The sequence below is a fragment of the Panthera pardus genome, unplaced genomic scaffold (genome assembly GCF_024362965.1).
Source record: "Panthera pardus isolate Hobbes unplaced genomic scaffold, ASM2436296v1 HiC_scaffold_15, whole genome shotgun sequence".
Classification (NCBI taxonomy): domain Eukaryota; kingdom Metazoa; phylum Chordata; class Mammalia; order Carnivora; family Felidae; genus Panthera; species Panthera pardus.
In genome coordinates this window covers 87,935,991-87,949,069 of record NW_026526710.1, presented here as the reverse complement: position 1 = coordinate 87,949,069, position 13,079 = coordinate 87,935,991, and the positions used below count along the sequence as shown (strand labels likewise).

General features: G+C 54.0%; 1 protein-coding gene across 11 annotated transcripts in view; it reads right to left on the bottom strand.

Annotated features, from left to right (window-relative positions):
- The window catches only part of ATP9B (ATPase phospholipid transporting 9B (putative)), a 252,976-nt gene that overhangs the window by 56,254 nt on the left and 183,643 nt on the right, over positions 1 to 13,079 (bottom strand). For 9 of the 11 annotated variants that reach the window (XM_053902858.1, XM_053902856.1, XM_053902864.1 and 6 more), the window contains one exon: positions 12,415 to 12,557. The exons of the other annotated variants lie outside the window; for them this stretch is intronic. In XM_053902858.1, the coding sequence (XP_053758833.1) occupies positions 12,415 to 12,557 (143 nt within the window). The remainder of the gene's footprint in view (positions 1 to 12,414; positions 12,558 to 13,079) is intronic. 11 annotated transcript variants of the gene reach the window in all.

The window sequence follows — 13,079 nt, the reverse complement described above, 5'->3', positions numbered from 1 at the left end:
AGGATGGCAGTGAGGGCTGCAGAACTGATGAGTGTCCCGTCACCGAGGGCATCCAGGGCCTGACTTCGTTCTGGGGACTCCCGCGTGGGTCACGGTGACCGATCAGCACAGTGGTGGTGACGGTGGAGGACAAAGTCGAGGAAGGTCTAGGAGACCAGGGACGTGGTGGCGGGGCTGGAGACAGAGAAGAGGGTGCAAATCCAGAGGCTGGAGAGGCCGGGAGTTTGCTCGGGGATCTGGGCTCCGCAGGGCTGGCGGGGAGGGGGCCCGGCATGCCCGGGGGCTGCGCTCTGGCAATGGTGTCCCCGTCCCGAGTTCCCCAGCACGGAGTGGCGGGGCCCGCCGTACTGTGCCTCCTACCCCTTCAAGCTTTGGGCACATGCACACGGCAGGGCTCCGCAGAAGCCACAGACCCTTCGCTCGTGGTTTTAAAGGTGCCAGCCCGCCAGATGCCCCTTGCCACAGCCTGCCGAGCGGCCAGGGCAAGCACTGTCCCCGCTCCAGGCACAAGTAAATACGGCACAAAGAAAGTGGACCAGCCGCATACGGTCAGACTGTCGGTACGTTAGTGAGACAAGACCTCAGATCCTGAGATGACAAATTCTGTCTTCCACGTGTCAACCTGCCCCAGTCCGATGGCTGCTAGCTAGCAACCAGATTCCGTGCCGCGCTAACTTGTGTCGAGGGGGATGAGGCTTCGTTCAAAGACCAGATTCAGTTAAGGTTACAATGCATTTCAGGAAACAGAGCAGATCAAATTATACTGTAGGAGAAAGTATCAGTCATTTCTAGAAAGATCTTTTGGGCTGCGTTTGGTACGTTTCAACAGGTTTTCAAACTGTCAAGAATAATCACAACATTTAACGCACTCACGTCACAGTGAATGGGAAAAATACCCCATTCGTCCAACACCGGCAACTCCGATGGCGGGACAGACACATGGCCTGAAACCCGGTCACGGAAGCGAGAGGGCGTCTGGGAGAAATATGGCCGCACGCGCAGAGCAAACACACCGGCAGAACAGGCACCGACGCAAGCTGCTGCTTCTGTCACACACCCTCTGCGACCCCCGGGCCCCCTGAGCTCAGCCCGGACCGTCCTCCCAGGACACAGCCTCTGCCGTGCGGGGCGGACCCTCCAGCTGGAACGCTCCACGGTCTGACACCGAGCTCTGCAAGTCCGCTGTTTTCACAAACGTCACCTCCCTTGATCCTCAGAGGAGCACAGACCGGTGGGAGCAGTGCGCATCCCTGCTGCTGGAATCGAGGGGCCTGTGTTTGTATCCAGGGTACCCGAAACGCTAGAGGAGCACAGGACGAGGGTTCTAGAGCTTCAAAAGTTAACGACTGTCAGGTACACGAGTGCAATGACAAGAGAAAGTAGCGAACGTGCTTTTCCCAAGGACATTGCAGTTACGGGGACGCACGCTCCCCCGCAAAGACCAAGGGACGTCGTGGTTTCGGGGACGCGCGCTCCCCCACAAACACAGGTGGTGTTTCTCGCCGGGGGCAGCAGTCTTAGCGAAGACCTTTCCCAGATGTGGCAGCCTGAGTAAGGGTGGCTGGGTTCTGTTCCGACTGACTTTGAAAGGACCATGGATTCACAGAAGGCTGCACACATACACAGAGGGGGGCCCCCCGTGCCCGCCACCCGGCACCCCCTCACCACGGGCTGCTCTGCTACACTGAGAGGCGCAGCCCTGGCGGTGCGCGTGGTTCCGCGTCACCATCGCGTGTGGGTCTGCGCCAGCACCTCCCTCGCCTGCGGCCGCGTCCACCCTTCCCCCGTCCCTGCCCCGGCTCAGCGCGTCAGGTCTCCATCTGCCGGACCGGGAGCTGGGCCATCTCCGGATGGCCGGGCAAGGGTGCAAGTCTAGGGTCCCCACTGGACCCTCGGGGCAGAGGGTGGGGCCACAGATCCTTCGTCAGCTTTACTGACACAGAACGGAATTTAACGCTGTCGGAGGTGTACGACAGGCCGACCGGACACACTGACACGCGGCATGCGACGGCCAAGGGCGCGCTGGCCGGCCCCTCCATCTGGCACGTCATGGGGCCACACCCGCTGCACTGACACGCACACCTTCTTGGAAGGGCTGGAACGGAAGCGTAGGAGGCCCCCGTCCCACCTGCTGGTCCTGCGGCTCGTCGTGCCGCTGGCATTTCTGCACCGCTGGCTTCTCCAGCACCCGGGCTGGGGCCGGAGGCAGACCAGCAGGGAACTGAGCGCCGTCACTCCTGGGGTCCCAGGGGCCCCGCGAGCCTGCCTGCTTCCCTCCGCGCTCACAGTCCCCCTGTGTGCGTTCCATACGTCACATCAGCAGGAGGAACGGGGAGAAGTGCATCCGCTCCCCTGTTCCGGAACTGGAGGCTCTAGGTTTTATTGGAACACACTGTAAAGGCTCACTTCACCCTCTAACACTCTGGGATCGCCTAGTTCGGTATGGAAGCTCTCCTAATCTTTCCTACGATCACAGGACACTGACAGAGACAGGGACACGTTTATAAACTACTTTCTCACGTGGCAACACACAGGAGTATGGAATCTGCACGGGGTGTACCATAAACTCACTGTAACATACCACATTCTGTCGGGCGATTCTCCCAAGCATGGATACTCAGACTGTTTACAATTTTTGCTATAAAAACGTGATTTCTGTGGGGTAGATTCTTCAAGATGAGATTTCGGAGAGCACAGTCTGAATTTACACACAGTGCCACACATGTGTCCCCGGGTTACACTGGTCACGGTGCCCACCGCCAACACAGCATGCTCAGCCATGGCATCGACAGGCTTCGGGTCATAATCACAGAGGTGTTCAGAGGCACTAGCCGTAAGTTACGTTCTTAAGATGTAATTTTAGACATTCACTTACCTAGTGATAAATTAACTTTTATACCTGTTTCCTAATTTAAAAAAAATATTAAGTTCTATTCACATATAACTGGCTAATGCTCACGTACTTAAAGAAATCTCGAGATTACACGTTGTTACAATAAAACATTTTGTTTTCTCATGCTAACTTTTCTTTGAAGATCACATCTGTTTTACATCAAGGCAGTAGCGTGGGGGGGACTGGTACTTGTCAGCTGTCCAAGATGCCCACGAGGTTAGGTCTCCTGCCCCACGGCCTCGGACCAGCAGGATGTGGACGCTGCATTCGGGCCGGGTGGCTCAGCGTCTAACTGTGTGCACCCAGCAGACCCGGGAGATCTTAAGTCCCCAAGCCCAAGTCACAGCCCCGTATCGCCTGAATCAGAGCGCCCGAGAAGAAAGCCGGTCACAAGATCCGAAGTCTGGGGACCACTCTCTCCACAAGAGAATGCTGGCTGCATGCAGCGTATGGAGCGAGGGAAAGGATCAACTTTGGAGAATTAACCGGAACGTAAAGCCCACGTCTCTGCGCCTTGGCGTTTGGACACAACACTTCTGGCAACCCACCCAGTTGACTGCAAGCCTTTCCCTTCAAAGTTAAACGCTCTGCCAACGGATCAGGGCCAATGACCGCACAAAGCAAGTTCAACGACGGTGCCTGAACGCGTTCCATCCCCTCCAGACGTATCTCCGTGGTCGTCTCAACTGTACTATACTTCGGAGAATATCCCCTTTTCCATTTTCCACGTATCCAATCAAAGGAAAAAGGAACTGCAATACGCGAATGTCGCTGTTATCAGCAAGGCAACACAACACCGCCGACCAGAAGCATCCCGCCGTAGCCCGGACGGGAGGAAGCCACCACAGCAAACGGCCAGCTTGTCTGGGGGCACGTACGCACGTGCTCAACTCACAATGCCCAGGCAGCAGGTGGACGGGGCAAACGAGTGCCAATTCCTGCCATCTGGACGACGTGAGGAATACAAAAAGTGCTTAAAGGTGAACTATGACAAAGGAACCCAAATCCCTCAGCCGCGTAAATCTCCTACACGGCACACGCCGGTCACTCGGAGAAACCTGCACAGTTTGTTCTGAATGCCCCCTCAGCAAAAATACGCAAGGATGAGGAACAGGGCTCTGGGGCGTGAACGAGGACGTGTGCCCAGGGCACGGGTCTCAGTGCCGTCCCGCGCACCGTCCCCCCGACACTGGCTCCTTTGTGGGGGACGTTCCACTCAGCAGGGAAAACACCGATGGGAGAAGCACAGCCGTGCAGGGAGGCCTGGGTCAGGAGCCCGGGACACGCCCTTACTGGCGTCTGGAAGCTTGTGCACCTGACGGTGGAGACATCTCTGCTCTTCACACGCGTGGCCCTTGTGTCTCGGGCCATCAATCTTTGCTTCGTGACTGCAAAGCTGGAAACAATTCCGAGGTCCGTGGATTTAAATACAGCGTTAGATGTAATGACTGAATGACAGTTTGGTTTCATCAAGGCGAAATATGGCCAAGCATCTGATTCAGCAACATTTTGTCCTTCATTAAACTAGCTGTGATATATTTTAGAGTACAACAAACTCCTCTATTAGGAGCATTTACCGCGAAAAATCAAATGAAGACAACGACCGACCTGCCGGGTCCAAACCCCTGGTTTCCTACATGATGAAAACGGGGTTCAACTACTGGCGGGGGACACAACAGGTGACGGCGGCATAAACTACGAGGCATCCCCAAGCGTGACGCTCCACGCGGACAGCAAGTATTTTCCACAACCAAAGGCACATCATGACCACCACTCCACTCACAGACTATTTCTGGACAGTGAATCTGGGGCTGAAGAGTGACTGCTATTTTAACGGGCTGCTTTAGCTACTTGTCCCCAGTTAGCCTGGTGACAGCGTTTCAAGTTCTGGGACCCCGACGCCACCTGTGCCGTCACACTCTGCTTCTTGCTGTTTAGAGAAACCTCTAGAGGAACGTGCCCAGATCCCTTGAAAATATGGGAGCCCACATCATTCCCACAGACACATACAAGCAGATGCTGGAGTAGTAAATATATTGTTGGATTTTAAAATTTAGCGTAGGGGCGCCTGGGGGGCGCCGTCGGTTAAGTGTCTGACCTCGGCTCAGGTCATGATCTCGCGGTTCGTGAGTTCGAGCCTCGCGTCGGGCTCTGTGCTGACAGCTCAGAGCCTGGAGCCTGTTTCCGATTCTGTGTCTCCCTCTCTCTCTGCCCCTCCCCCACTTGCACTCTGTCTCTCTGTTTCTCAAAAATGAATACACATTAAAAAAACTTAAAAAATAAAATAAAATAAAATTTAGTTTAAAATAATTAAAAGATAACTTAAATCCAGATTTGAACTGCTTCTTTCTCCTTTTGGGTTATGTTTATAACCCAAATGTTACACTGAGGCAAATACCTAAAAGCTCTTTATTCTGGTGCTTAACATAGCCAAGGAGAACGAAACAGAAAATAAATTGAGAAGCTTCTGAAAGCAACCAGTTTAAAAGAATGGTCATGTTAGAGCTTCCATACAGGTCTGTGATCCACGCTGAGCCGATTTCCGTGTGGTGTGAGGCAGGGGTCCCAGATATTCTCCTGCACGTGGCCGTGTGGTTTCTCCCAGCATGGCCTGCGGAAGGCGCCATTCATCCCCCAGTGTATCGAGGCAGCCTTGCTGAAAGCCAGTTGCCGGTGTCAGGCTGATGTCCGGAGTCTCGATTCCATTCCCTTGATCCCGACGTCTGCCCTCACACGCAGCACCACCCTGTTTGACCCCTACCTCCTGGTGGCAGGCTCTGTGATGAGGAACTGTGGAGTCCCCCGGTTTGCTCTTTTCCCAAGACCGCTGACACCACTCTGCGTCCCCTGCACTTCCACAGGGGTTGTAGGGTCGGCCTGTCAATTCCCACGAAGGCGGCAGTTGGGACTGAAAGGGACTCTGCAGAGTGCATGAATCAATTTGGGGAATCCTGCTGCTATCGTAACACTATAAGGCACCGACTTTATTTTTTGATGCCATTGTAAATGGAATTGTTTTCTTAATTCTATTTTGGGATAGTTCACTGCTAGTGTGTAGAAATACAGTTCGTTTTTGTGTATTCGTCTTGTATTTTAAACCTTACTAAACTCATTTATCGATCCTAACAGACTTTTAGGGGATTCCCTAGGATTTTCTGTGTAAAGACCATGCCACACACGAGTTTTACTCCCCTTTATAGTGTGGATGCCTTTTTCTTTTCCTCGCCTACCTGCCCTGGCTCGAGCCTTGAATGGACGCAGCGGCATTCTTCCTGACAGACAGAAAACAGAAACCACTCTGATGTCCTTCAAAGGACAGGTGGGTGAATAGAACGTGGTCGACCCGCACGACTGAGTATTACTCTGCAATGAAGTTCGAACAGATGCGACAACGTGGCTGAACGTGGAAAGCGCTATGCTGAGCGAAAGAAGCCAGACACAAAAAGCCACACAACGTGTGTCCATCCATGTGAGAAATCCAGAACAGTCAGGCTGATGAGGCAGAAGGTCGTCAGAGGTGACGGAGGGCTGAGTGCGGGAAGGGGAAGTGTGGGGGCTGCCGGTGCGTATCAGGTGGCTTTGCGAGGGACAAAAGCGTCCTAGGCTACGACTGCAGTGACGGTTGCCCAGCAGCTGTGCCAAATGCTGAGAGTAGCCTGCCCTGGGGACCTGTCGTCGGAGTCAAACGCCGGGTGGTGACGCATCCTGCCCCTGGTATGACTTCCTAGTGCTAATAACTCATGTTTTAAGGAGGCTGTAACTGATGTATTCAAACAGATGACTATCATTTCATCAAACAATGAAATATTTGGCTGTTATTTTGCCATCTGAGTAAATACGTTCACATCTTGTTGCATTAAAGACATTCCTTTATGTGAAAGGCACATTTTAAAGTTCAGTTGTGTTTTGTTTCTGAAATGCTGAGCAGGGAATTCAGGGCTGGTTTCAGACTTCCTATGCCCTTTCAAACAGCAGGAAAGTCTAGGGTTCAATCAGTTATTAAAAGAGTAGGGGGGAGAGTACCCGGGTGGCTCAGTCGGTCAGGCGTCCAACTCTTGGTTTCGGCTCAGGTCGTGACCTCACGGCTTGGGACTTCAAGCCCCTTAGCGGGCTCTGTCAGCACAGAGCCTGCTTGAGATTCTCCCTGTCCTCTCTCTCTGCCCCTACACCGCTTGCACTCACTCTCAAATAAACTTAAAAAGAAACAAAAAAAGAGTCGTTGACGCAAAATTATTTTTCAAGTCAAACAATTTTCATGGTTTCAACCAGTTCATAGTTTTGGCAATTTCTGTCATCTTAATACAACACATGTTAGTATGTCCCAAATCTGCAGCTTTGTCAGCAGGAGGGGCCGGCAACGGGAGGGGCACCGGAGGGCTTCCCAGTGACCTGGCATTCTGATGGCGCCAGGGGCAGAAAGTATCTTCTGAGAAGAGGTCTGTGATTCCTGGAAAGCGGGAGAGGTGTAGCCCCTTACTAAGGCAGACGGTCTGGAGTACGAGGAGCACAGCAGGCAAAGAGGGTGTTAGCTTCTAAGGGAAGAGTCCTGCGGGCGCCCACCTCAGGGCGTCGACAGATGCGATCCAGAACCGCCCAGGGGAGACGTCCCTGGAGAGGCAGACGCGAAGCTTTCAGGTCAACTGTTCCCGGGCTGGGATGCGGCCTCACCCCGGATCTGCTGTAGGAGAGCGAGGGCGGTGGCCCGTGGACTTCCCTGTGAAGGGCCTAGCTGGGCAGACCTTACAAAGAAGGAAGGGAAACAAAACTCGGAAGTGATTAAGACTCAGTTACCACACCGTCGAGTACGCGTCGATTCTTCAAAGCGTCGCACATATTGAACTCGAGTCCCACACTGTACCTGCTGTAAACAGGGCTTTCCGTCAAGCGGTCACGATAACCGGGACTGTACGTGTCTGCTCGAGCGCCGCGTGTGTCCGCGTGCCCATGGGCGCACGCTGCAAACTGCGGGCAGGCGCGTGCGCCGAGCATCCCCGTACTGGTCAGACGCTCCACCCTGTGAAAGCCGAGGCCGGGCTGTCGTCCTTGGGCAGGAGAGCGCCGTCCCCTGGCTCCCAGGACATTCGCGCCCGCTCGTAAATCTCACGTGTGCCACGCTCCGCTGCTGCCACCCGCCACAGACCAGGCGGCCTTCGGAGCAGGAACGCAGGGCACGCAGGGCACGCAGGGCAACGGGTGCTGGGACCCCCGCGTGCCTCCCGAAGAACCTGTCGTATCGGGGGGTGTTTTGGTAAAGCTCTGTTCTACGTCAAGATCAGAACCCCAACAAGGGACTAAGGTCCCGCTTTAAGAGGCTGCAGCCTGGCTGGAGCTGAGCCTACCGAGCCCTCCGCGGTCCGGTCGCACGAGCGGTGGCGCTGTCCAGAGCGGGGACGGTGGCCTCACTGTGGCCAGTACCCACGACCTGTCCCGGGGTCCAGCGCACGCCTGGTGTTCCCTGTCGGTGTCTGCATCCCGGCAGCTAACAGATGTCTGCTCTCGTCGAGCGAATTACTTCACGTTTCACGCACTGGCGGCCGCACACGTGTCACTATGGCAACATCATTAATTTCAGATCTTACCGGAAACGTGCACTCTAATCACAGCTAATTACACCGCACTGCTCTCCCGTCCACGGGAAGGGAGCGGGAACGCAATCACGGGGACTGCATTTTCCGTTCGGCTGTGGCCAACGACGCGCGGCGCGATGGACGCTTCCCGTCAGAACGCTCGTCGACCGAGCCCAAGCCTGGTCCCGGTCACGCCGAGCGCCGCCTCCCGGCTACGTTGGCGCCTCTCGGTTCCAGTTGCCCCTCACACCACAGCTTGGTCGCAATCACGCGGGCGGACCGTGTCTGCAAACTCGCACCCCAGATTCTCCGCAGCCACCCACCGTGACTGCTAAGCCCCGGCCGACTTCGGGTCAACCTAGTCCCACGACAGAGGAAGGAACGAAGAGCAGCCTACTGGCCGCAGGGGGGCGCTGCAGGCAGAGGGTGGGCCGGCAGGTTCTGGAAGGCGAGCAAGGCCGCACTGCCCTCGCCTCCCCTGCGTAACGCCCACCACAAAACCTGCCTGGCCAACAACACGGGGCTTTGCCCGGAAGGCCGGCGTCTGCCCGCGGCCACACGGTGCCCAGCGGCGAGGGCTCAAGCCCCCGTGTGCCAGTGCCCCCATCCGCCTGTGTGACAAGCACGTTTACAGTCACAGCGAGGACAGTGCCGTGTCTGCGATGTGCCCGCAGCCATGACGGGACTCCACACCTTGTCCCCCATTTCCATCACCTGCGACTGGGGCCGCGTGGACTTGACACACGGCCCGGGACAAGGACAGTGCACGGCTGTCACCGCGTGTGCCACACAGACGTGCTCAGTAAGTGGTGTCCACCTTGTGGTTACCGATAAAGGTTCTGAGAAAGGTCGAGACCGAAAACTTTTAAATCCAAAAAATGTTTCAAGCTCCACGTCTTCAAAACAGGAAGTGACGGCGGAGTCCCCTCCCATGACCTCTGGTACAAAAAGGCCTTCGGAGGATGAAATGCAGATTTTTTCACGTTTATTTCATGAGCAGGGGAGGGGAAAAGAGAGAGAACCCCAAGCAGGACCTACACCCTCAGTGCAGAGACCAAGGCGGGGCTCGAACACGTGAACCGTGAGACCGTGACCTGAGCCGATGTCACACGCTTAACCGACTGAGCCCCCCAGGCACCTCTCACTAATGCGCTTTATGTAATTTTTTGTAATTCTTTTTAAAGCTCAGGAGCCCAGATTACTTATTTTTGCTTTTTAAATTTTTTTAAACATTTGTATTTATTTTTGAGGGAGACACAGCATAAGCGGGGGAGGGGCAGAGAGACAGGGAGACACGAGATCTGAACGAAGCAGGCTCCAGGCTCTGAGCCGTCAGCACAAAGCCCGATGCGGGGCTCGAGCTCACAAACCGTGAGATCATGACCTGAGCCCAAGTCAGCTCCCCTACCTACTGTGCCACCCGGGAGCCCCATAATGCTCCATAACTTCTACGCTGTAGCAGTGACTGCTTTTCCGGTGTTACACTGTTCGGTTTTGTTTTCCAAAACGACGCCGAGAACCACCTTACGTCGTCTCCTGTCTCAGACACGCAGCTGCTTCCCGAGAGGCGGTGTTGTGCGGAGCCTGCCCAGACGAGTGCCCAGCAGGTAACACTCCCACCCGCGGCGGAGAGGAGGCCCGACACGGTGTGCCCCTCACAGGTCAGGGGTCTTCACGTTGGGGACAAGCCACGTCTCCACCGCACGAAGACGCCTACTCACGAACAGTGTGCCTGTCCGCCACTTAGGTCTTCCGGAATGTAGGTAAGAACTTACATCCGTATAGGCCTTACACGGGTTTTGTTTGAATTTATTTTTAATATACTTTTTGTTGCTGTTCTAATTGGCATTTTTGGAATTAAATGCCCCCATTGTTACTGGTATAGGAAATGTAGTTAAATTTTAAGGATGAATTTACAGGTGTAACTAAGCTGTCCCGTAATTCTAGACGCTCTCCTGACGGCTCCTTTGGGTTTCTTTCTAGGTGAACTGTCACGGAACCCCTGCTCTCGGGGGAAGCAGGCCTGTTCGCGCTGCAGGTCCGAGCGCAGGCAGCTGTTCTCATCTGTTAGACCACGGTTAGAGAGCAGGCTGTGGAGGGCGGGTCCCTCCCACCGCCTGTGGACAGCTGAGGCCCTCGCCCACCTCAGCCCGCGCCCATCCCCTCCGTGTGTCTCCAGGACGCCGCTCTGGGGAGACGTCCCGGCATCTCGGCAGGGTCGCTCTAGGAACCATTTTGAGTTTGGGTTTGCTTGGCTCCAGCTTCTCCATCAAAATAACTCCACCCGGTTTCCAGAAATCACTCACTTCTGTAAGGGCACTTTTGCTTATTCGCCACAACTGTTACAGATTTGTTCTTAAGATCTTCTCCTGTCAGCTCCGTGAGGGTGGGAAGGAGGCATCTGAAGGCATCTTCCCAGGGTACCGTCTTGAGCCTAAGCTCCTCGTTATTTCTGATCTCACAACCCATGCACGAACTCACCGGCAAGTTCCCGGAGATGCTACAAAGACAAGCCCTCACGAAGACCGGACGTCAACGCCACCTGACAGCTGGATTTTGACCGAACCGCGGTAAACGCCTCACTTCCTCGTGAAGGTGGACGACTGCGAAACACCAGTCTTCTCGCTGGGAACCGCGACCCGTCTCTCCACTGGGTCACGTCTTCCTTCACGATTCTCTGGAAGGTCTGACCACCTTCGCACCCCTCACATTTACGCCCACGCTTGATGCTCCCTCGCACTGCCACGAGCGGGTTTTTACTCTTCAGTCTGCTTGACGCACAGGGAGCCATTCTGTCATTTTGCCCCGTGACCTGCCACTTCACTGACTTTTAGCAGTTGGCTTCCTTGGTTCATTGTTTCATCTACAAATATTTGCTTCTTCTTTTGGTTGTACGGCTGACTTCTGTGTCTTGTCTTACTGCAACGTCTAGAACACATGCTAAATCACAACATTAGTTTTTTCTTTACTTTTCCTATGATGAAGCTTGTTCTCACATTTTGTTAAAAATAATGTTGAATTTTACTTGAGACATATTTTGCCATGTGATGGAAGTATTCTCTTATTTCCAGTTCACCAAGAATTACTGGGAATTTAAGCCACGAATGGATCAATCAGGTAGGGACTTTAACCTGTCGATAGGACTTTTATTATAGTACCGGATTCGGTTCGTCTTTTATTGAATATGTTACGTATTGACAAGAATTCTTTGGTGAAAAAAGTTAAAAGTGAAATAAAAAAATATAAAATCTGGGGCACAGACCTGATGGGGTAGTTTCTAGTAAGGCTCTAGGAGTGTTACTGTGAAAATACCAAATCCATACACACATTGTCGTACCCTCCCAACAGCTCAAAAGTACCATCCTGTAACAAACAAGCAATTTTTCCTCTTACGTACCCTCTACAGAGATGTCATAAAGGCAGTTAAAACAAAGAAAGAACTGAAAGGCTGCAGAGAATTAAAAATATTCAAGCACGTCATTTAAATCTCTAAGAATAACATTTTGCTAATTCTGATGATATTCCAAGATGAAGATTAGTTGTGTGCCAGTGTTCAGGGCAAGGTCTGGAAAATTCTAAATGTGAATGAATTCAATACCCTGCTACACACACACACACACACACGAGCATGTGCGCCCCTGAACATACATGGACACACACGCCCCGTGCATACATGTAGACACACACTCTGTGAGCATACGTGGACACACATGCTCTATGCACGTATGTGGGCGCACACACCCATGCACATATGTGAGTGCACACATTTTGAACATACATGGACACACACACACACGCCCCATGCACACACATGGACACACACATACACGCCCCATGCACACATGTGGACAGACGTGGACGGACACACACACACACACACACACACACACACACGCACCCCGGGCACACAAGTGGACACACAGGATCACTACGGACTGGATGCCGGCTCGGTACCTGTTTTGTCGGTCAGCAGGTACACCAGGCGTCCCAGCTCTTCTGGGATGGTGCTGGTGCGCACGACTGTGCCGGGGATGCTCTCGTCCTTCATGATCATCCACCCGTACGCGGCCTTGCCCATGTCCAAGTTCACACGCAGACTGCCGAATAAAACCGACCAGAGTTGTCAGTGCGGTCCAAAGCCAGGCAACAACCTCACACCCATGTTTTCCACAGACATTTATTACCTTTGACCTTACGTGAACCAGGTGGGTGGTACTGGATTTCAGCATTTAAAATAAACGAATTTGCTGACACTTAAGCCAACGAACCTTTTCACGCCCCACAACGTGTTTGCAGGTGGTGCTCAAACGGGCTCCCGATCCTTGCCCTACAGCTGAGCGCGTGGAATCGGATGTCCGGGAAGAAGATGGGTGGCCGCACGCGCCCCACGCACGCCCAGGGAGAGATCTGTGTTCATGGGGCTCAGGCGGTGCCTCCCTGGGAGAGATTGTCAAAACGTGCTCATGTGCTCATTTTACAAGAACAAACAGGAGGCTTCCCCCCTGGTGGTGACTCCCAGGCTGAACTCGCCCGGGAGGAGCGCTCGGCCCCGCACAAGGCCGGGCTTCCACGCCAGGGCTGCGACCCGAGGCCCGGGGCGGTGACGGAAGCAGGTACCG